The sequence below is a fragment of the Solea senegalensis genome, linkage group LG19, assembly GCF_019176455.1.
Source record: "Solea senegalensis isolate Sse05_10M linkage group LG19, IFAPA_SoseM_1, whole genome shotgun sequence".
Classification (NCBI taxonomy): Eukaryota; Metazoa; Chordata; class Actinopteri; order Pleuronectiformes; family Soleidae; genus Solea; species Solea senegalensis.
Window position 1 is genome coordinate 4,712,618 of NC_058038.1, and position 23,910 is coordinate 4,736,527.

At 45.5% G+C, this 23,910-nt stretch overlaps 2 protein-coding genes across 2 annotated transcripts in view; both read right to left on the reverse strand.

The window, feature by feature from the left end:
* Positions 1-1,226: 1,226 nt before the first annotated feature.
* Positions 1,227-4,716, reverse strand: LOC122785816 (microfibril-associated glycoprotein 4-like). Its single transcript, XM_044051782.1, has 5 exons — positions 4,539-4,716; positions 3,320-3,508; positions 2,787-2,883; positions 2,503-2,670; positions 1,227-1,908 (listed from the first exon to the last, which is right to left on the reverse strand). Exons 1-5 carry the CDS (start codon positions 4,539-4,541, stop codon positions 1,661-1,663), a joined length of 705 nt encoding a protein of 234 aa, XP_043907717.1. The 5' UTR covers positions 4,542-4,716; the 3' UTR covers positions 1,227-1,660.
* A 3,431-nt stretch (positions 4,717-8,147) lies between these two features.
* Positions 8,148-23,910, reverse strand: part of notch3 (notch receptor 3) — a 32,749-nt gene continuing 16,986 nt past the window's right edge. Inside the window, exons 10-33 of the mRNA XM_044050536.1 lie at positions 22,849-22,962; positions 21,204-21,437; positions 20,728-20,838; positions 20,438-20,630; positions 20,172-20,317; positions 19,310-19,543; positions 19,068-19,220; positions 18,462-18,690; positions 18,104-18,305; positions 17,869-18,025; positions 17,593-17,777; positions 17,376-17,508; positions 17,020-17,277; positions 16,807-16,919; positions 16,042-16,586; positions 15,626-15,952; positions 15,393-15,541; positions 15,087-15,306; positions 14,869-14,959; positions 14,394-14,562; positions 13,693-13,997; positions 13,452-13,599; positions 13,262-13,359; positions 8,148-12,764 (exon numbers count right to left, since the gene is read on the reverse strand). Of these exons, the coding sequence (XP_043906471.1) occupies positions 11,268-12,764; positions 13,262-13,359; positions 13,452-13,599; positions 13,693-13,997; positions 14,394-14,562; positions 14,869-14,959; positions 15,087-15,306; positions 15,393-15,541; positions 15,626-15,952; positions 16,042-16,586; positions 16,807-16,919; positions 17,020-17,277; positions 17,376-17,508; positions 17,593-17,777; positions 17,869-18,025; positions 18,104-18,305; positions 18,462-18,690; positions 19,068-19,220; positions 19,310-19,543; positions 20,172-20,317; positions 20,438-20,630; positions 20,728-20,838; positions 21,204-21,437; positions 22,849-22,962 (6,011 nt within the window). The 3' untranslated portion in view covers positions 8,148-11,267. The remainder of the gene's footprint in view (positions 12,765-13,261; positions 13,360-13,451; positions 13,600-13,692; positions 13,998-14,393; positions 14,563-14,868; positions 14,960-15,086; positions 15,307-15,392; positions 15,542-15,625; positions 15,953-16,041; positions 16,587-16,806; positions 16,920-17,019; positions 17,278-17,375; positions 17,509-17,592; positions 17,778-17,868; positions 18,026-18,103; positions 18,306-18,461; positions 18,691-19,067; positions 19,221-19,309; positions 19,544-20,171; positions 20,318-20,437; positions 20,631-20,727; positions 20,839-21,203; positions 21,438-22,848; positions 22,963-23,910) is intronic.

Here is a 23,910-nt window from a genome sequence, read left to right on the forward strand (position 1 = left end):
ATATTAAACCTAGTGTTTTTGTAGCTTATCTGCTTCAAGATTAGACGTGTGGTGTGTTCAAACGATTCTCTGTAAACACTAGACATCGTTGTCAATCAGCAGTTTCTAAAATACTCTGAGCAGCAACCATGCCACTATCTGCCATTTAAAGCTGCCGTATGTAACTTTTGTTGATGAATAAGCTCTATACCAGCTGAAGTGTACACTGTCTTAAGAACATGTTTGCTGCTTAATCTCACTGTCAGACAGACTTTTCTGGTTTGAAACCAACATTTGTAAACCGCTCACTCTCCTGTGTTTTTAGCCGGCGGGGGACACAGGAGCTGCTGGTCCACTGCTGCCTCGTGTGGTGAGTTTGAAACGGCATTCTTTTCGTCTCGTTTTGGTGAGTGTTTAGTTTATGTTCACTTTTCTTTTCTTTCCTTAGTCCCACATGTCTTGGTTCTTTTGCCGTTTTTGGGGGCTCCATGTGTATGCATGTATGTATTTTCTTGAAACGCTGCCTCAGAACGAAAAGGATTGTACGGGTAAAGTTGTGTTTCCACGTCTGTGTGGATAAATCTGTTACATTCAAACCATTGTCAAATGTGCCACTTGGTCTTGCTTTCTCTCGCAGTCATAACAACCTAAGTTGATGACATCGAGAAGCATCATGAACAAACTGCAAAATGATGACGTGTATTATTAAACTCAGCATGATTCTTTTGTATTTCTGACCCTATTTTCTCTAGTGTAACTTTTATTTGACAGAAGCTCATTACTGATGTAATTGTACTAACCAACTAAGTGCAGGTTCAGCCTGTCCTCGGGTGATTGCCAAATGGGTGATTTCCAAATTCTTGTGACACATGAACATGGCCTCCAAATGAGCCTGTCCTGGCCTTCAAGCATACCTTATCAGATGCTCTTATCTGCACACTAACATTGTGGAATAACACAAACAGTTCACATTTATAAAACAGATAATATTTATGAGAATATTATTATTATTGCCTTGATTGTCATTATTTTTAAACTGATTTTCTCCAACACTACATAAATGATGACGCGTATTATTAAACTCAGCATGATTCTTTTGTATTTCTGACCCTATTTTCTCTAGTGTAACCTTTGTTAGAAATAACACTCATATTTGGGTAATCATTATGTCAATAGATCCATAAATTAATAAAAGTGCTCCTTGTTTTGTCCTCTTTATATTACAAAAGCGATATTACAAAAGCTGCTCCATGTATGAAATCTTTATTCATCACACAAGGTTTTTGCATTGATGCTGAAGAAAAAATAATCACTGCCCTCCAGTGGTCACAAAGAGGAGTTACATCACCCATGACATATTTGATTTGATTTGACTTATTTAGTACATTAAAATACACAAAGATATTTTTCCCCCACTAAGAATAAAAATCATGTTTTTCCCCAAAAGTAAAACAGAAATGAAGAAAATCACCCTAAAATGTTATTTAAACTTTCCCCCAAAAGAGAGAGAAATAAAACAAACTTTTAAAAGAAAGGAACTTCCATAGTACCGTCATCGGTCACAAAAAAAAATCAACAAACCCATATTGATCAACCTCTACAAAAGGCTGTCCTACAGTGTGTGTGACTGTTTATTGGCCAGGCAGTGCATGTAGTAAGTGTGATAATCTGACATCTAACATCAGTGTTTGGGTTGTATCTTCATTGCGATTGATTTCAGAGAATATTTATATCCTTTCCAAGAATGCCAGTTGATTCCGATCCCGTAGGTTGAGTTGCCCCATAAGTAAGCACCGTTGGGGTTAACCTTGTGACATTTTCCATACCACCATCCTCCCTGATAGGTCTTAGCACAGTTGCCTGCATAAGTGTCCTGGTCTTTGTCAAATGTAGAAAACTTGAAACCATTATGGTAAGTGAATGAAGCTCCTGAATAAAAAAGAAAGAGTAAAATGAATGACTTCATACCGCAGAACCTGTCACACTTATACTGCCCCCTGGTGCTTTTCACGAGTATGAAAACAGCCTGAGCAGACGTTATTCCAGTCCTGCAATATCTCACTTTCAACTCTGATAAACCTGCATTCACTCTACTCCAAAAAACACTTAAACATTGCAATAAAAACCCAACAACTTAAAACTTAACAAGATATTAAAGTTAATAAATGTCAGGTTTTGTACCCAAATCACCCTGTAAGCAGAATCCTTTGCTTTGGATTCACATTTTTATTTGTTGTCTCACAGGATCTTTGGTGATTTGGGGAAATATTGTACAATTTGCTTTTCCTCTACTGTTATGGTATCCCGGGCAACAACAGCTATCCACCATCTCTGTGAGTTTCTTGACGTATTACCCGATATACATGCTGCTGGTTATATACTGTAAGTCTTTGGATTTGAGTTGCGTGGCTTCCTGTAAAGATGGTGTCGTTTTGATGCGAACTGCCAGAGTTGGCATCAAAACTATCAGTATCTGTATCAGTCAGCACATTCCTGCCTAGATAGACTTTGATCAAGACTCACCAGCTCCTCTATCTCTGAAGCCACTGAGTTTAAGCTTGTAGCCACCTAGCTCCGAACCCACAGAGAAGTTGGAATAATAGACGTGGGCCTTGTGGCCCTCAAAGTCCTCCATGTCTATCTTCAGTTCATAGCTCTTCCTCTGAGTGAGGACATGGATGTTCTCCAGACCTGGAGGACAAGATTGATAAACAGGGACAGTCAAAAACAGAGATTGATCATTTGTCGAGAGCTGTGATGAAACTCAACAAATAGTGTAGCAATAATGCCAAAGTCTCAACTCTTACCCAGCCAGTATTCTCCTGATGCTTGTCCAAATCCAGTTCTGTACTGGTCCCATCCACGATAAAAGTTCATGGTGCCGTCTTTTCTACTCTGAATCACCTGGAATAGATTTGTGTGTCAGGTGGAAGTTCTCCAATCTAATCCATCACCAGCTGTAGCATGATCAATAATGTTGGTATAATGATCAATTTGTTGGTGATAGATGACGATACTGATATAAGGGAGTAAAACTGAGATCATCCCAGTACCTTCTGACCTACCTACCTACTTACATATCCATCTATCTACCTACCTGTGTACCTACCTACTGACTGACCAACAGACCTACCAACCAACCAAATTTGGAGAAATTCCTTCATGGATTTGTTGTCATATCCACCACATCCACAAGAATGGAGCAGATGGTAAAAAAAAATCACAATGTCTGAAACTATTAACTTTTGCCGGGCAGAGAAGCATGACATCAGATGAGCAGCACCTCAGTGATTTATAGAATAACAATGTAAATATACAAATGAGGACAGAACATACGTACAGTCCATTTACCACTTTCCTCATCACAGCCCATGTCACAGTAGACCTGGACAGGTGACACTGGTCCTGCTGGGTAGATGGTGTACACACCACTGTGACCAAAACCTCTGTTGTACAAGTCACTGCAGTCGACTGGAAGCTGTGTTGAGCAGATGACTGCTGGGATCAGAGCGAGTAAAAGAATAAAAGCCTGAAATCGAAACACAAAAAAACTGGAATAAAACTCTTTGTACGAGTGTCTTGACCAAGGCAGGCATCAGAACATAAAAGCTATATACTATTGTAACATACAGCATACAGAACAAAATTACCTAGAATACAAAATGTCAATAAATTCAATATAAAGGCACATCCTACATTTTCACATTATTTTGTAGATTATTCTGGTCAAAGGGAGTCTATGAGGATTTATTCCTCATACCAAAGACTGCAACTCTGACTGACGTAAACCTGAAGATATGAGGGCAGCAGACTCAAGCTTGAGATCAAGTCAAACAAGTCAGACAAGTCTTCTTTTCAAAATTTAGTGAGGGCAACAATTAGCGACTGTTGTACCTGCTTTTAACCATTTCTATTCAACATGTGACTTATGTATTGTCTAATATTGCTTGTTGTTGATGTTTCTCTTCTTGTTTGTGTGCCCCCTTGTTGTGCTGCCTCGTGCCCGGGCCATCATTGTAAATGAGAATTGGTTCTCAACCACCTTACCTGCTTAAATAAAGGTTAAATAAATAAATAAAAAAACAAGTCAGACCACCTAAACAACAAGCAAATATATGTCAGCACTTTAAAGGAAAGAGATGCATCTAGTAAGAAACCCAGATATTTGTAAAGAGATACAGACTCAACCTGCAAACCCTGAAAATGTTCTGTGGCTGATTTTGAATTTAAATGTGAGAAAACCGTAGGTTTTGTTTGGTCAGAATTTAAATAATTAAAATTAAACTGAAAGCTGCAGCCCGGAGGGAGCCAAGTTGGGTGTGGATGCTGAATTATAAATCACTGTATCATCAGCGTTAAAAAGAAAATTAGAATTGGCATTACTGTCAACATTATTGATTTGAAGAAGGAAATAGATAGGAGTGGTCTTAGGACGGACCCCTGTGGGACACCATCAGTTACAGAGAAGTGAAGCCATTTGCCTGCACCGAGAATCAGAAATGCAGTGTTTTTACTGAACAAATTATTTTAAAAATCTGCATCAGATGCACCAAACTCACCATTATTCCCCTGAAGTGGTAATTTACGGGTAAGCGTCAGGATTATCTCCAAGCCGTTTGGTACCGCAGTTGACTCCTAGAGTTTGTTTTCCTGTTTGATAAATTGACAGATTTGAGTCTAGTTTGTCTTCCAGTAAAGCCTTCTTGGGTTTCCTGGTATTGTCTAATGACAGTTTCTGGTAAAAACTGATGAGGAGGAAGGGTTATTCAAGGCGGTGTATATTATTTAACCCTCCCATTACACCAACTGGCCACTTTATTAGGTACACATGACACATATTAAGCCTGGTGGTTTCGTACCTTGTCTGCGTTAAGGTTTTATTTGCTGTGTGTTCAAACGATTAGACATCGTTGTGTGTGAAAATCCCTGTGAAATACTGAGGAGCAACTATGCCACTATCTGCCATTTAAAGCCGCAGTATGTAACTTTTGTTGACTGTGTACCAGCTGAAGTGTGCACTATCTTTACAACATGTTTGCTGCTTAATCTCACCGTCAGACAGGGTCCATCCTGTGGTTTAAAAATGTGCTTCATAAATAAAATTGGATTGGATTAAAAATCCATAGAGAAAATCCACATTTTAGCCTGTGGGGACACAGGAGCTGTTGGTCCACTGGTGCCTCGTGTGGTAAGTTTGGGTCACTGAGGTAACCAAAGGATTTCTAAAAGTAACATCACAAAATGGCTCAGCTTATCCTGTGTGCTGTGATTTAAAATCAGGGATTTTCACTCTGGACTCTGATTGTAAACAAGTCTTTCATGAGACCAAATTCCCACACAGAGTTTCTGACACTAGCAAAATAATTTGTTTGGCACTGACACAAGATTTGGCAAGTTTTTCATGGGTGTAACTCACATACTCAACTCTGCTGTTGATGGTCATGCATGTTTTAGATGTTTATCTGCTCCAACACACCTGATTTAAATGGGGTGGGTTGTCAGGCTTTTGCAGTGCTTGATGACGAGCAGACTATTTGAATCAGGTGTGTTGGGGCAGGGAAACTACGCAGAACAAAGGTAGAGTCGTAATGACAAGCGGTTTTGTGGACACTGTCCAATGTCTCTCTCCACTGTTGACGTGAGATTCCGTGCAGAGCAATGAGCGAATAACATTAAGCAAGAATGAGCAAATTGCGTGATGCCTGGGAAATGCAAATTCCAAGATCTCTGTCCCACCAAAGAAAATGACAGACTGAATTTGAATGAATGAATTTGACCAAAATCCCAAGGACAATCACTTGTCCAGAGGTGCTGCAAATCAATGAAAGTGGACGCCATGGATGAAGTGGCTCTTACAAGTTGCTCTCCCATCTAAAAAGTGTGTCAGCACAATCGGACCCTGAATTTGAGGGAATTGGTCCTGGAAAGTCCTTGAATCTGATGTCAACCAAGGTCTGGGAACCCTGGTTAGCTGAGCTCTCCGCACATTGTGTCGGTGGGATTTTTTGATCAGTTACAGTCGAGATGCACAAGAAGAAAACACAAGTTAAAGGTAAATCTGATATCAGCACCTTTTTTTTTTTTAATCAACTTCTGAAGCTGAATTGCTGGTTTACTCATTTAATGTTGTGTTTTTATGTTTTGGTATGAAAGCTACGTGAGCTTCCTCTGGTGGGACTTTGGTATATAAAGTTTGGGAACCAGTGCTGTAGCTGTTCTTCGTGTCCAGTGTTTGTGTGTCTTTGGGAGTGCAGTGCAAATTCTAGGCCACACAGGTGGTTGCCTAGGGCGCCATCTACTGGAGACAACCATAAAGGAAAAAAGACGTTCAGACGTATCATATTTAAATGATCTGTAAAGTAACATTTTATTCTTGCGGTGTCCATAATTTTTTTTGTAAACAACCATAGTATGTAGTGTTTTCTGACTTGTTTGTTAACGTGTTAGTCTCGCTATACTCATATTCATATTTCACTTTTTCATGGAATTTTTCATGGAATTCCGGTGTCCCCAGCCCTTAAGGAGGGCATACGAGTCACTGCTTGTCCATGCTTTTGTAACATCCAGGCTGGACTATTGTCATGTGCCCAAGAAGAGTTTCAGACTGAGTCTTGTACATGGTCCAAAATGCATGGGCGCGTTATTATGACTGGAGCAGCTAAATATTAGCATATTAGTCCTGTGCTGGCCTCTCTTCCCTGACTCCCTGTCCAGACCAGGACTGATATAAATGGTCTTGCACCAGTGGCAGAGACATTTATCTTTGGGGTGCCCAAGGCTATTTCAGAAACCGATCAAAAGTGATTTTAAACAGTGACTCAATCGGTAACCACCGTAAAACTTTAGAACAAAGATTTCACTGTACATCAAGGCTGTTCATTCTTCTTCTTCTCATTCTGTGGTTATTCTTCTTCTTCTCCTAGTAAGGTGGATTACAACTCTTTGTGGTACATAGCGCCAACTACTGTACAGGAGGATTCAAAATGCAACTGGCTCCTTTTGACAAGACGTGCGGTGCCGTGACATGTCAATCAACTGAGGTGGCACCTGGGGTGGCCTATCAGATTTAATGGGGGGTCCAGTGCCACTCCTGCATCCCCTCTAGCTACATCACTGTCCTGCACCCTCATATTTGTCGTCTTGATGTCAGGCAGGTCAGCCTTATTGAGGTCTTTAAATTGAAGCTGAAGACGCACTGGTTGACTGTGGTTTATCAGCCTTAAGTGGTTGGTTTTTGTCCTATATTTTAGTTTTTTATTTACTTACCCTAAAGCACTTTGACGCAAAAAGGGCTTTCCAAATAAAACGGTATAGTCATTATTATTTAGGCTGCTCAAATGAATGCAAGTCAGTGCTGTGTCCCATTCAAGACGAATGTGTGACCGCATGTGTTACTGTATTTGTGTCTTTATGAGGACCAAAAAACAGTATAAACAATGGCGTCTTTGCATTAGGGGCACGGCCCCACCAGAGGGCGCTGCTGTGCAGGGTAGGATTATAAGCTTTTATGAGTTTTCCTGTGTCAAAAATGTCGTTGTGCCCGCTCGGTGGGGCACAGCCGAGATAGCCCTGCGCCTGCAGTGTTGTGGACTGGTGAACTGCTGCGAGTGCATGCGTGTTTTGCAGTGGGGCCTGAAGTTCAGGGCCCCAGAGCGCTTCTGGGTACTCGCTATTGTGCGCTTGTGGCTTTGTGTATTGGGTGTGTGCCGTTCACGCCATGAGTCATGCAGTGTGTTTTTATTGTTGTCACGTTGATGTTTCGATCTATTTCATATTGTGAGATTTTCAACACTGCCATGTGGTGGTGCTATTGATGTGATAATATATGTCATCAGATTGGCAGATTGTTTGTGTGATGGCATTATTCAGCTGCAGTTTAGTGTCAAAGGTGCTGTGGTCCCCTCGCTCACTTGCTACCATGTTTTCGTCGTGAGGGTATGAGAGGATGAGAAAAAGAATAAAAAAAAAGAATAAGACATATAGTACAGATCAAAACAATAATTAATCTAAAATGATAATGATTTTTGACAGACATTCTGGCTTCAACAAACATAGCACCTCCTGCGATTATAGTGTGTGTGTGTGTGTGTGTGTGTGTGTGCGTGCGCAATACCTGGCACAACAACTTCCTTCTGGATAAGTACAGTTCATTAAAGAGGACACACAGATTGTAGTTCCCTACAGTTTTTATTATAAGTAATTTATTTTACAACTTTTGACTGTAGAAAGAAAAACTGTGGAAAACAAAGGTTTTATGTACAATGATTTCTTTTCTTTAAAACTACTTTTAAACAAGTATTGAAATTAATAATGATAGAAAATAAAAATCTATGACTGTTCTAATAAAAACAAGACCAATAAAACATCAGTCACAGCCTCCGCTTCAAATAATGCTAAATGAAGTACATTTTTTATTTTTGCCCCTTTTAGTACACAACAAAACATAAGACTTCTCAAGCAAAGATCTACCCACAGCAAATGTACAAATAGACGTTGGGAGGTTGAAATGTTTAAAAACACTTAGTGCGACCTGAAAAAAGAAAAGACCATACATATATGTATGTATACATATATATATATATATATATGTGTATATGTGTATATGTATATATATATATATATACATACTACATATGTGTATATATATAGTATATATATATACATATATATGATTAAAAAAATAATTTTGTAGACTGAGAAGACAAGTTTCTCAGTTCTGACAGAACAGTGGCACCTACGGTCAACAGGATGATGAATAAAATAAAAGATTAGATTACCACAAAAGGAGTAGCTAAATGTGGTTGTTTGAGTAAAAAAAAAAGGTATTAAAAGGTTATGTGCTTGAAATTCTACTATTATAAAACTGACTTTATCCTCAAATGTCCGTAGTATGTAAAGGAAATCCTACACACTCACTCAGGTTTTGTCAGGATAAAGAGTTGGTCAGACAATGCGCACGGTGTTAGTTGGACAAATGGGAGTTTCATCTCAGACTTTTGTCATTTAAAAAAAAAAGAAAGAAAGTTAAAGGGTGCTGCACTACATAGTAGCGTCTCTTCTAACAATCATCTTATGATGCAACTCCACACGGCCTCTGGACTGGAAGCTACTGTAGATGCAGCGGGAAACATTGAGATGTTTCCCGCTGCATGCCATAAAACACCTCCCTGAGGAGTGACAGGGCACAAGCAGTCACAGCCCAGTGGCCACACCCCCCACGCTGATCACCTGACCACCTCTCCACCGCAAGACGAGGCTGAGAATGTTGGCTCCATCGTCCCGGAATGTTTTCACTTAGGATTTAAAGTGATAATTCAGGTCTTTTTTCTTTTTCATACGTAAGTGTGGTTGTATGTCACGTAGTCACTGCTGCCCCCTGCTGGCCCCCCTAGCACAAGAACCAGCATGAGCAGGCATGAAACATAAAAGCTACTCCTGCCTCAGTCTATGATATCTTGACAATATGTTTGCAGCTTCATTTCACTATTAAACAGTCGTTACCAATTAAAAACTGAGGTTTGCAAACTGCTCACTCCACTGCACCAAAGCCCATAGAAAGAAATGGTCGTTTTTAGCTCATTGAATTCCAGAAGCTGCTGGACCACTGCTGCCTTGTGTGCCAAGTTTGTGTCAATTTGGTGAATGCAAATGAAGGAATTCAAACACTGAGGTCACAAAATCACACATTTGAATTTACTGATGGAGGCAGCAGTGGATCAACAACTCCTGTGAGCCGTGATGTAAAAAGTAGTCGTTTTTCTCTATGGAGTTTGGTGCAGAAGCAATTTACAAAGTGAGCAAACTTCAGTTTCCAGTCAGAAAAGTGTGAAATAAATGAGCAAACATATTCTTATCATAGACTTAAGCAGGCATAGATTGGATTAGGTGAGCTTTTTGTTAAGTGGCTAAAATGTGCTTTTGCGTTGTGTCCTCACATTTTCTTTTCGTGAGAGCCAATGTCTGTGTCTCAGGCTGGTTCCTCAGTATCTCACACAACCACACTTTTGGAAAAAAAGCCTGAACCGTCCTTTAAACTTCCGCCTGTCCGTCTTCTGGAAATGCGCAGCGTCCAGACTCAACAGGACGGGCAAAATCTAGGAATGTTTGCAAGGGAACAGTGGTATAAAATAGCAGCTGATAAGCATAGCTTAGTACATCTGAGGCGATGTACTCAATAATAAAAAAAAACAACAAAACAAAACAGGTTTCCACAAATATACAAAGTATATATATAAAAAAAAAATACATTAGCAAAAAAAAAAAAAAAAAAAAAGGGCAGTGAGAGGCTGATTTGTACTTTTAGGCAAACCGTTTGTTTAAAGTGAATGAAGAGAAGCTTAAAAACTGAAGAGGTGGTAGTAAAACGAGAGGTAAGAGTCTGTGAGACACTACAGGTGAAAACAGGAGCTTTAACCCGGAATATTCTTTAACTCTGCTCACTTATTTGTTAAAGGCCATGAAGTCAAATTACAAGAAAAACCAAAACAAAAGCTGCCCATTTGTTATAAATATCCTCTGTAGTTGGGGGTTTTACCGACACTCGCCCTACGAAGCCGTTGACTGGAAGTGCTTCAGAGACACTCATCTACATTCTTACTCATATAATACTCATACGGAAAAATAATCAAACACCACAATTCAATTAAACACATCACTACTGCTGAGCAACTCTCAATATATGTTTGCTAGAACCAGTTTACCAGCTGTTGTGGGCCTGAATAAATATAAGTCGAGAGGTGAGTGTTCGTTATTTCTGCTCTAAATTATGAACCTGCCACGCTGGCTTCATACGAATGCAAGGTGGTGTTTGAGAAGCTGGGACAGAAAGAGGGTGACAAAAAAACTAAAAAAAAAAAAAAATCTTTTCAGAAAGATAAAAACAATAAATAAAAAAATAAATGAATTCCCTTCAACATTTTACTTTTTTTTTCTTATCTACTTTTTTTTAAATGTTAGTTTTCAGGAGAGCATCCCCTAAGTCTTTGAAATGAAAGACTTGGTTTTCTTCATATACTTTTTTTTTTTTAATAATAAAAAACAAGTCCATCTGTGACAGAATTACTTCATTAAATTGTCTGCCGTTTTCCTCAGACAACACACATTTTCCCTTTTACTGTTTCCTCTGCAAGAATCACGAGCAGACGGTCCTCAGAGTGAACACAGTCAGTCCAAATCCAATGAAAATCTTGGAAACAGGCTGACACATATAAACACAGACAGGCCCGGGAGCCAGTCCACTATTTTTTTCTTAAATTTTTCACCTCAGGTCCCTTTTCAAGCAGAGGCCTTCATGCAAACACCTGCATCTTTCCATTGGCCTCTGGGATTTGAGTAATTTGGGTCTGGGCAGGGCCAGCGACTGCCGGGCTGGGAGTGGAATCTGACCAGTCGGAGACGCAGTGAGGAGACGGGCTTGACCAGGGCTCGGGAGACTCTGGGGAGGGCGTCAGATACGGGTGCTCGCTGGGCAAACGGAGGTAACGCTTGGGCGTGGCGTCTAGCGTGGATGAGGAGTAGCTGCGCTGAGAGGGAGGGGTTGGGTAATCCTCGGTTCCTGCAGTGCTGCCGCTGGCCTGTGGGGGCAGAGCCTGAGCGGACTGTGCGGCCGGCGTGGCTGCCTGTGGCGGCTGAGCGGGAGGCTGCGGCTGAGAAGGAGGCATCTGCTGCTGCTGTTGGAAGAAAGACGGAGGAGGTTGTGAGGTCTGTGGTGTCGGCGGAGTGGAGGCGCTCATGCTCTGCTGGCTGGTGATGGCATGGTTGATGAGCTGCTGCTGCTGCTGCTGCTGCTGCTGCTGCTGCTGCTGCTGCTCAGCGATGGAGGGCAGCTTGACCGGGCTGATGGTGGGTGTGGAGGTAACGGGCGTCGGCTGCAGCATCTGATTCCGGAAGATCTGTTGGTGCATCAGCATGCTCTGCTGCTGCATGGCCGGGCTCTGCGGGTGCATGCCTGCCTGGCTACTGTGCACCAGATTCACCACCTGCTGACCACACTGGGAGGAGGGGGTCATGCGGGTGTGCCAGTCGAAGGGGACGCTGACGGGACTGACCATGCCCATGTTCAGCCCCATCTGCCCCGAGCTCAACACGTAGCCATGGTTGACGTCAGATGCCATGGAGACGCGTCCCTGCAGGGACATTCCTCCGGCTCCCAGGTCACTCAGCTGCGCCAGAGACACTGCGAACGGTCTGCCTCCCTCCATCATGCTGCTGTGCACCATCGGGGTTGTTGGAACAGACATGGACGAGTGGTAAAGCCCCGGCGACTGCATGGCAACAGGAGAAGTGGGGTTGGTGATGTAGCCGGCGTTGCTAGTTCCCCCGTGAGGAGAGTCCAGTGAGTCAACTGGGGACAGGGTGACTGAACTCTCTAGTAAGGCACTCTGCATGTCCAGGGTCAGCTTCTTGTTGCGGGCCTTGACTGACTCCTTCAGACTGGCAGCGTGTTGACCACCCAGGCCTGAACCTTTGGCGCCGGGCCGACGATTCTTCTTGCCCTGTGGGGTGTTCTTCAGACTGGGCATGAAGGCGCTAGGAGGACACATGAGAGGAGACAGGGTGTGTCCTCCAGTGAGGTGGTGTCCGGCCCCTCCGTGGCTCTGGGGACTCCTTACTGTGTTGTACTCATCGAGAAGCTGCACAATGTCGTGGTGCATGCGCTCCTGAGCAATGTCTCTGGGCAACCTGTCCATGTGGTCTGTGATCTCTCGGTTGGCAAAGTGAACGAGCAGCACCTTCACCGCCTCACAGCTGCCCTCGCGAGCTGCGAGGAACAGAGGGGTCTCCTCCTGAGGAGCAGAAGAAGAACAGAGGCTACGTGTCAGGCTATGTCCAAATGACTTTGCATCGCAGCATACTAAACAGGTGCAGGTTCTCCCCTGCTTTCTAATCAGATCTTGCTGAGAACAGACCAATCACTAAATCAGAGCATGGTTGTTGGTACATTTTTGACAACATGTAGTCACGACAGTAACAACTTTCAGGTCTAGCTATAAAAACTTTGCCCACTGCTTGACATTTGTCATCAACTTCTGGCTTAATATACAAAACAGAGCATAACCGTCGAGCATATGTCGTATCCAGAGCAGCCTCCTCTGCGAAAATACTTTCTGTATTTCTGCCACTAGAGGGCTCTCAATCAAAACAATATCAAAATACCTTATTTAATTATTTTACAAAGCAGCTTGGGATCATGGGAACAGCAGCATTTTAATGCAAAAATCTTACATATTATGTCTTTAAGGCATTGCTTATAGTGTGGTTTCAGTGTAAGTGGGCGTCATACCTTGAGATCTTGCATATCTTTGTTTGCGCCGTTCTTCAGCAGGGCAACAGTGGCGTCCACATTGTTCACCGCTGCAGCCCAGTGTAAAGCCGATTTCCCTGCAGGAGGTAACGCAACAGTGAGTTAACAAATCTTTTCAACGCGCAGGGAAAACCCGAATGTCAGAACATTCGCTTCAGTGAACACTTACCCAATTCATCAACTGCATTGACATCAGCATGACAAGTGATGAGTTCCTCGACCATGCCCTCTACTGCCAGCCGTGCAGCCAGGATCAGTGCGGAGGAGCCGTCGTACATGCGGGAGTCGAGATCCGTGGCCCGGTTCCGGATCAGAATCTGAGGACGAAGGTTTAAGATCAGCGTCAACATTACAAATTAAACTCATATAATTTTTATCCATCGATCTGATGTGACGATTGGTTTATTTACCTGGAAGACGCCCTGAGCATCTGCAGCCACTGCAGCATGGAGCGGGGTGCGTCCTGTGTTGTCCTGGGCATTGGCGTCCGCCCCGGCGTCCAGCAGCCTCTTGGCGGCGTCGGCACGAGCGTAGCGGGCGGCCAGGTGGAGCGCCGTCTCACCGGTGCGGTCTGTCTGGGCGGCTAGGGATGCGCCCTGGTAGATCAGGTCAGAAATGATGTTGGCTGAGCACTCCTCGCTCTCCTCCTCCTCTGCTATCTCAGCCTCTAATCCGCCACCGCAGAAAGACGCCAGCATCAGAGGCGTGAAACCATCTTGACGGAGACAGAAAAACAGATATGAGTCAGAGCATGGTCGTGCCATGGTCATTTCAAGTTCTTTTAGTGAAGCGTAGACTAAAATGTGGACGTACAATATATCAAGCTCATATTTCTGTTTAGAATTGGGGTTTACTAATTAAGACAGGACATTGACGGCAACACACAGGCTACTGAAGCCATGCAAGGTGTAATTTTATGGTTGGATTATGTTAATATTCTCAGTGGTTACAGTTCAACGAGAGCAGATTAAGAAGAATTGATGCCCGTTAATGGAGAAATTGTATTTAAGTCATAGTTGTGTGATTAATGTAGAATTAGACAAAAAAAAACAACGTCTCTCGCGTGCAGCTCAGGTTCGGTCAGTATAAAACCTCCCATCGTGTTACCAACCTGGGCCTCTGACATTAACGTCCATACAGTCGCTTTCAAACTCTCCCTGAGGTGGCGTGAGGGCCATGGTGGGAGGCACACGGATGTCTGCAGCAGCCAGGTGATGCTGTGTCCACTGTCTGCTGTCCACTGCGTCCTCGCTGTCTGAAAGCATACTCGGCTCCTCAACCTGCGTGGATGAACAAAAAAAGAAAAAGCCCCTTTCATTACTTACTGTATGTTATTGTATAGTTCACGTGAACATTCATGTGCGTGTGTGTATACGGTCGATGGTTTTATTGTGTCTTTTTTGCCGATACAAAGGAAAGTCTATGCAGGGCCGTAATTCTCTCACTCTCTCTGAACTGCTCTGTGATTGGTCAAAAGATGCAAAGGCTGTAAGTGGAACTTTGGGGAGGTTTTCGTTCCTTCTCTCCGATAATACCATAAAGATCCTATCCACTGTGCTTTACCATGAAGACGTTGTGTTACTGACCTTAAGCCTCTTTGCTTCTGGGCAGTCCGAGTCCATCCACTGGTCACTGTGATCTCCGAGGAGAGATTCCTCCACAGTTTTTGGCATGTGTCTGTTTGCAGATGGACGATGTTAGACCAAGTAAAGGAAATACAAATTCAATTCCATTCAACATTGCACTGCTAAAGCAATTCAATCCCAATGATCTGTAATAGAGTAGTGACCACAGGACGACTCACTTCATTCCCAGAGCATCCTGGCCAACGGGTTCTCTGCGGTTCTTGTTGCTGCTGGGTTCCTTTTTCAGGAAGAAGCCCTCGGGGAACCACAGGGTGCTGTGCTCCCTCTTTCGACGGGCAATCAACATGCCGATGACAAGGATGACTAAAAGGAAAAGGGACGCTAGTCCCACCAGTATCATCCACAGAGGTATGCCATCAGGATCATGTGGTTTCTCAACTATAGTGAAAAGAAGAGATGTGATCACATATGAGTGTCTCATTCATGTCACACGTCACGTGTTGCATTTTAGATCCGGTTCTCACCATAAGCTTGTTTCAGGGGATAAGGGAAGCGGAGCATATCCACAGCTGACAGTGCTCCCAGGTACTCCACAGCACCCTCCGCCTTACGGAAACACTTCCCAGAGTCCCGAGAGCACAGGCGGTTGTCCATTTCCAAATACACTTTAGAGCTACAGGGGAAAGCAGAGAGGCAGGTGTTCAGTGAAATGCAAAATCAAGAGGAAAGAGTGGAGTTTGAATGTTTTCTCACTGACCCGATGATTTCATGCTGAGGCTGTAGCTCCCTCTTGAGGCGTGCTTCTTTGCGCGTGAAGGGGCGAATCATGGCTTCTCCGTTCTCGTCCAGCCTGAAGCGCAGTGACGTGCGTAGGATGACGCTCAATTTCTGCAAAAATGCTCTGCCGGTGCGGAGCAGTTCCTCTGGAGGCAGCAGGACCACCAAAACCAAGATGCCATCGGCAAGATCCTCGGGAAGACCCTCCGCACAGTCCAAGCCATCCCAGCCACATTCCTCAGAGTTGCAGCCCTGGTCACATCGCCCATTAGCATAGTGGTCGATACAGTAGGTTTCATATATGGGACTGGAAAAGAGAAACAGAACCATCAGCTCCAGTTCTTCCTCTCAACAGTGCAGAAAATACCTGTGGAAGCATGTTTGCCGTAAACTCACTTGCAGACTTTCTCGGCCTTTTCCTTGATCCTGCACTCAAAGTTGTCAAACAGACACTCTGCGTTGTTGCAGGATTCGTCACACTGGCTGTTATTGAAGGCCCGCCAGCAGCGAGGGTCTTCACAGTTCGCCCAGGGGTTCGCCGCCAGAGAGCAGTCGCCGCCGTCCCAGCGACAGGGGAAGAGGTTGCACTCCTGGTCGCAAACACCATCGTTGGCCTTTTCGTGGCAGTCTGCCCGTGGGCACGAGACCGCGGTGAGTTCAGGGGATCTGAGGACCTGCTCGCGCTCGCACCGTTTACCCATCCAGCCACTCGGACACTGACAGTGGAAATACGGGAAGCTGGTCTCTTCGGTGCACAGCCCTCCATTCCGACAGGGCTGCGCCGAGCAGCCGTCCTTGGTGCGGTGCTGACACTGCGGTCCGCCGTAACCTGGAGGGCAGGAGCAGCGAGCCCCCCTGGTGGTAAGTGCACAACTGCCTCCGTTGTAGCAGGACAGCTCCCGACACGACATGCTCCTTTCACAGTTGGGCCCAGTGTAACCCTAAAAGGCAGAGACAATGCATACAAGACAAGTCACATACAAGAACACAACAAATGAATGAGTGAGAAGTGAATTCTGCTCAAAAAACACCCAGTCATTCAGCAGTTTAATGAGCTAGACTCTCCTCGCTCACCCCCTGCGCTGTCACTGTATACAAATAAATGCTCCCTGTGTCCACGCAGCATACAGGCAGAACAATAGCATCGACATATATACTTACAAGCTGACATGTGCAGGTGTATCCCAGTGCAGAGCTGCTGGATAAAGAACAGGCTCCTCCATTCTGACAGGGGTGAGACTCACACGCACTGAACCTGTTCTGACACCTGCGACCTTCAGAAAAAGAAAAAGGGAACACATCGTTGGAGGAGCTCTACAGCCAGAAGACACAGTGTTTTACATGAAGAGACAGCGGATGGAGAAGTCCTCTGACCTGTGAAGCCAGGTTTGCAGACACACTGGTAGTCATTGGGCAGCTGGATGCAGTCAAGACTGTTGGGCGTACTGCAGGGGTTAGAGAGACACTCGTTTATGTCTCCCTCGCATCTCTCTCCGGTGAATCCCGGGGGACAGTTGCAGCGATATCCACCCACTCTGTCCACACAGGTGCCGTTGTTCAGGCACTTGGGAGGAGCACTGCGCAGCCTCAGAGTTGGAGCGCAGTCGTCTTCGTTGATCTCACAGAGCACACCTTGAAGAGAAGGAGGATTCACACACGCCGTTATAAACACGTGATCTCACTCAAGTTGTTTTCAGGTCAGTAAAAATTGCAGTTTACGGTATGCGTACCCAGTGTGCCGGGGGGGCAGGAGCAGATGTAATGCCCCACCAGGTCAATGCAGGTGCCACCATTCTGGCACGGATGAGACTGGCATTCGTTGATCTCAATCTCACAGTTCTGTCCCGTGTATCCTGGCATGCACTGCAATGACAAGACAACAAGTGTCACCTCCACAGCTGCGACGAAGCCTTGTGTGAGTAGTGACTACGCTGGAGGCTGACTTACATCACACTGGTAACCTCCGACGTAACCCCTGCAGGTGGCGCCATTGTGGCAGGGTTTGTCCTCACAGTGGTCCACTTGGCTTTCGCAGTAGCTTCCAGTGTAATCGGTGGGACATTTACAGTAGTGGCTGTTCCCAGTGTTGACACAGTGACCGCCGTGGTGGCACAGATCATCAGTCTGGAGTCCTGATGAGACAGACGGGGGAGGATTTTACTTTACAGAACACAAACAGCCCAGAAAGAACATGATTAACAGGAAACAGAACATGTAAAATACCTCTTTGGCGAGCGGCTGTCTCACAGGAAACCCTCGGGATGTCGCAGTAACGTCCAGACCAGCCATTACTGCATTCACAGAGGAAGGAAAAGTCCTTTTGTCGACAGCGGCCTCCATTTTGGCAAGGAGAAGAGCGCCTGCACCAGTCGACTGGTGTCTGAGTGGATGAAAAATGAATAATCGTTATTAACCGATCTAAGAACTAACAAAGTCAAGGCCTTGAGTTTGTGCGTACCTGGCAGCGGTTGCCGGTGTAGCCCTTAGGACAGGAGCAGCGGAAGGACTCCAGGGCGTCCTGACAGATGCCTCCGTTGAGGCAGGGCTGGGAGTCGCACTCATTGACCTCGTACTGACAGTGCGAGCCAGTGAAGCCTGAGCGGCAGCTACAGGCATAGCCGTTGATTTTATCCGTGCATGTTCCTCCATTAAAGCAAGAGCTGTGAAGACGAGGCACAGAAATACATTTGAATCTCATCATATTCAGTAGTAACTTCCGTCCAGTCTTCTCATCGCTTAACTTTGACGTCGTTTGGACAAGAAATGCAAGAGATATGTCGGTATTAGAGGTTTCCTTTGAGCAAACACACGTTTACCTTTCAGTACAGTCGGGGATGTTGGTTTCGCAGTAAATGCCAGTGAAGCCCGGCCTACATGTGCAGGTGTAGGAGTTCACATAGTCTGTGCACGTGCCTCCGTTTTTGCACGGGTTACTCTGGCACTCGTTGATCTCCCGAGCACAGCGCAGGCCAGTGAAACCCGACAGACAACTGCAGTGGAAGGTGTTCATACCATCGGAGCAGGAACCTCCGTTTTGGCATGGATCTGTTGGGAAAAAGAGGGCAAAGGGGTTCAAGCACAACAGAAAACAGTGAAGCTTGATGTATGCTCCTTCACTTGACGCTTATTGAAGGTTGTCACTTTGATAAGCTTCAAGAGTCGCGCTTTCAAGTTATGCTTCTGCTTAAGGCTCCAGTCCTCACACATCCATCCATTTCTTTTCCCAACATTGCATCATCCTGATGACCTAATGACAGCTTCTCCGTTTGGATTGTTGGATGGATGGATATGATGAAACTGAGTTAGCGCTAGCGGAGGACATTTCAGGCTTACTTAGGAATACCATACACTTTTATCCGTGCAAATATTGTCAATTCTATCGGCGTATGGATCAGGTTTTACGGAAACGTGTGTCCACTCACTCGGAGCGCAGTCGTTGATGTCTGTTTCGCAGGTGAGCCCGGTATATCCCGCTCTGCAGGAGCACACGAAGCCTCCGACCGTGTTCGCGCAGGTCCCGCGGTTCTTGCACGGGTTGGAGATGCACTCGTTCACATCTACGGTGCACAGCTGACCTGCAGACGCAGAAGAAAATGTTAAGCTCAAAAAGATATAGTTTACGTCTCCAAACAGACTTCCTCACAACGGACGAACATGTGCTAACCTTGCCACCCTGCCTGGCAGTTACACTGGTATCCCATGTAGTCTGGTGTGTGGGTGCAGACAGCGTGGTTGGCGCACGGGTTAGGGGAGCAAGGCGTGAGGACCTCAGCGCAGGTGGGTCCGCTGTACGGAAGCTCACACAGACATGTGAAGCTCGCCACTCCGTCCACACACGTGCCCTTGTTCAGACACGGACTGGAGGCACATTCGTTGATGTTCACCTGGCACAGGTTACCTGTTGGGAGTAACGAGAGGAAGGAAGACATGAAGACGTATGCAAAACATACAGATCTGACGGATCAATGTCCCTCCATATGTATCTGATATAATTATTGAAGATTTGGTTGGAATATTTCAGAACAGAGCAGTTTCTGGTTTTTTTTGTTGTCATTTAAACAACAGTTGCTACCATAACACTTATTTTTATCTCACAATCATTTCCACTCAGCATGTGAACCTTTCTCCGTGCTCCATGCTGATGTGGTGAGCAGGTAGTGACACCATGTGAAGTGTGTAGTCTAATGATAATCAGAAACTCCAGAGTAATGTGGAACTGGGATCAGTTTCAAAGTCAAAAAAAGAAAGAACCAAACCTGAATTGAACCCAACCGGAATTCTGGTTTTTGTTTTCAAACCCAACCTTGACCATCGTCAGCCAACAGGACGGAGAACATGGCTACAACATCCTTTTTAATCTTTTTAAGAAAAAAGTGGCCAAACACAACTTCATTTGCTGAAGCACATGGATACTAAAGGGAATGGAAAGTTGTTTTCTGATTGGTTCACTGTATGTTTTCCCACAAACCCACTCTGTTTCTGTCGTGTACTGGTGGCTTCTAACAGTGTTTATCTACTCCTCTCACCTCTGAAGCCCTGGCGACACTTGCAGGTGAAGCTGTTGAGCAGGTCGATGCAGGTGCCAGCGTTCTGGCAGGGACTCGGCAAGCAGTCGTTTCTGTCCAGGTCACAGTTCTTTCCCACCCATCCCGGCTCACAGTCACAGCGGTAACTGGAAATAACGGAAAAGAGCCGATGAGCCAAAACGAGATGTCACAGCGCAACAGCGCAATAACGGCAAGCTGAAACGTGCAGGGACAGAAACAGGCAGACGAACACTTCTCCTTCTTACCCGTTGATGTCGTCCCTGCACGCGCCATGGACGCACGGGCTGCTGCCACACTCGTCCACCTGGGAGTAACAGTACGGAGGCTTAAAGCCCTCAGGACACATGCAGTGAAATCCGTTCTCTTCATCCACACACGTGCCTCCATTCCGACAGGGGCTGGACGCACACTCGTCTATCTCCACATTGCACTTAGGACCTGGCAGAGGAAGACGGTAAATGCAAATTAAGAATGTGCCCATTATTACATCAATTTCCTCTCATAATTGTGCTTTTCCGTTTTCAAACGGCCTCACCGGTGAAGCCGGGTTTGCACACGCAGTCGTAGCGGTTGATGCCGTCTTTGCAGATGCCGTAGTCACACGGGTTACTGGCACAGTCGTCGAAGTTGGTCTCGCAGTTTGGGCCTGTGTCAGGGTGAGGAATTCTCAACTTTAGAAATGCCCTTAACTTGGAAAACCCAATTTTCCCATTTTTCTGATCAAGCTTAGCCAAATACACAAAACTCTAGTGTTTTGTTTCGTTTTCTGATGTTGTTTTGGCAGTGGGTCCAACAAGTTGCATTTGAGGACATGTGCTGTGTTCAAAGGGAGTTTACCGTGTTAATGTGACAAGCACATGCGAACACTCCCTCATCATCTGTATGATGTCAGGCACGCAAGTTCTTACACGTTCACAACATCCACTTGAGCACAGCAAAAATAATGAGCTGCAGTAACAAGGCTTCAGACAAGCAGACAGATAGACGTTCGATCACTGCTGGCGGGGTTACCTGAGGTTCCGTGCAGGCACTGGCAGATGTACTTGTTGACCAGGTCGACACACTTGCCTCCGTTCTGACAGGGGTTGCTGTGGCACTCGTTGAGCTGGTTCTCGCAGCGGTAGCCCGTGTAGCCGGCGTCACAGTTGCAGGTGTAGCTGGCGATGCCGTCGACGCACGTGCCGTGGTGACACGGGTCGGGCTGACAGTTGTTGATGTTGCTCTCGCAGAGAGTTCCTTCATAGCCTGAGAGGGAAATCAAGCACAGACGGAGAACAGGTGTTGGTGACGTCAGGTGTGTTTGTGGAGAACAGATCAGAAATAACCACAGAGAGAGAGACGTCAACACAATTCTCCCGCCTGTTCCATACTTTGTACTGCAGAGGGCGCAATTGCCTTCTTTAAGAATAACAGCTTGTTGAGGCAAACACTGTGAATAGCACTCAAATCATGAGTGTGGGAGCCTTTTTTTTAAATGAACTGAATTTTTTCTTGACAAGATAGCAATAATGCCCCGAAACAAGAACTAACAAAACAAAAACAAGCAGAAATAACCTGAAATATACAATCTGAAATAATCTCCCAACAACACCAATCCACATTTTTATCCTTTTCTGACATTTTATGCATCAACTAGTTGGTTAATCAAGAAAATCTTTCTTCTAAAATCTTCAGAGAGTACAATAATTTTTTACACGTTGAAATTAAACCAGTAATAAAGTGAACATTAAATTGTGTTATTATGTTATAAGTGAATATCTTAAAGCTATTAAAGTGTATCGAGGAAAGAAACAAAATGTCAGGTTAAGGCATTTATGTTTCTTTCTTTGTCTTTTTCTTAACTTCATGTTTCAGGGTTTTTTTTCTTAATAAAGTCCTCCACAGTTTGGGGGTGTGATCACTTTGGTTTCCATGTCGACCGTGTCTGTGCATCAGACAAGTGAGTGAGTGTGTGTGTGTGTGTGCAGTCCGATGCTGAGCCGGGCAAAGCAGTAAAGAAGGGCCCTACACACAGGGCTCCCAGTCCTGCTTTTGTTCTCTGTGCTGGAGGCAACAATGGACTGCGCCACGTCAAACAGAGCCACTTCACTCAACACAAGGGGCCCGCAAACACAGCGAATACCAAGCAGCTGGCCACTGAAACAATGAAGCAGCCTCCTCCGTAGGCACAGTTCCAAACAAACATGTTAAATATTACGTGTGTGCGTGACGTCCGCTCACACACACGCAGACCGAGTGTCAAACTCTGCTCCAAGAAAAATCTGTACGGGCTTGTTTTCAAGTGAGGATGCAAAGGAATGGGAGTTATGATGGTGCATGAGGTGTTGGGAGGGGGTTTAACTGACGAACAGATGTCGAGGTGATGACCAAGGCTCCTTTCTTGGCAACTGCTGGTCCTCAGTGACCCCATGATCCTGAGAGCCTCTGAGGGAAAGTGGGGGATTAGGGGCCTCAAGTCAGTCTGCATCACCAGCAGACGTCCAGAGACCGACCGAACCCCCCCCCCATCCCCCTCCTCCTCCCTCCCACAACACTTAACAAAGACCAAACACAGCTCAACAAGTGGTTAAGGTGCATCTGCCCCGTCTGCCTGTGAAGACATGCTGAGCAATGTACTGTCTCTAACATTAGGGCCGTGAGGTCCAGAGGCTCTTACCTTCAGCGCAGCGGCACTCGAATCCATTGGGCCGGTCGTAGCATTTGGCTCCGTTCTGGCAGGGTGTGCTGGCGCACTCGTCGATGTCGATCTGACACATGGTGCCAGTAAAGCCTGGGACATGCAAACACATAGGTGAAGGGTCAGAAAGACGGTCCAGAGGAAGGGTACGCGCTCGGGTCAGAGGGCAGCTCTACCTCGTCTTACAAGGGCAGAGGTCTTCGGCTCGGTTAGTGACGTCTGGCTAAGGCTGGGGCCGGGCGTCTGAACTAGTTAAGGAATTGTCATCTGTGCACTTGGACCAGAACTGAGATGACCACTGGGCCCGCCCAACTCCCCATATACCATATGGCCAAAAAAAAAAAACTGTTCAAATTGAGTCAATATTGATAATTATCGCAAGATTTTTGAGTGAATGTTGTGGGAGTGGCCTGGACAGAGGTTTCATCATAATAATCATAATTCTTATTATTACTGTGTGAGATGTACCAGTGTAGAAAGCTTAAGAAACTGGTAGGGGATCAGTGGGCACGGTGCCCAGACACGGCTGAATCTGTCGCACACACACCGCTCAGTTGATTAACAGTGTCAGGACCGTCTGTGTGTGTGTTGGTGCTTGGGGTGTAAAGGGGGTGAGGGGTGAGTTTGGAGGAGACAGTGGGATTGTTTTCTCTTTTGGGGAACCCCCCCCCACCTTCTCCTCCTCCCTCCTCCCTTCTTCCTGCATCAGCTCCACTGGCTCAATAGCTAGATGGGGGGTGGAGTGTGGGGGGGGAGGTGGACGTCTGTCCCAGATGTAAATTGCGGACCTGGAAAAGAATCTCATTAGCAGGACTGCTGTTCCCCCAGCACCACCACCACCTCCACCTCCACCAGCACCAGCAGAACCAGGGAAGGATGAGGGAGTCTGCTGTCCCTTCCACATTCCACAGAGGAGGGGAGCGAGGGTCACAATAGTGTCTTTGTTCAGGAAAGACGATAGGCCGGCCTTCTTTTTTTTTTCCCTTTTTTTGGCTCTACCACACCAGACGGCAAAAGTAGCAAGGGTGACCCCCACCACCC

What these genes read in the sequence shown, in the direction of transcription:
- LOC122785816 (XM_044051782.1), bottom strand. An exon ending in ATCAGGAGAATACTGGCTGG is followed by an intron (nt 2,671 to 2,786) that starts GTAAGAGTTGAG and finishes CTTGTCCTCCAG; the next exon opens with GTCTGGAGAACATCCATGTC. An exon ending in CTTCAGAGATAGAGGAGCTG is followed by an intron (nt 1,909 to 2,502) that starts GTGAGTCTTGAT and finishes TTTTTTATTCAG; the next exon opens with GAGCTTCATTCACTTACCAT.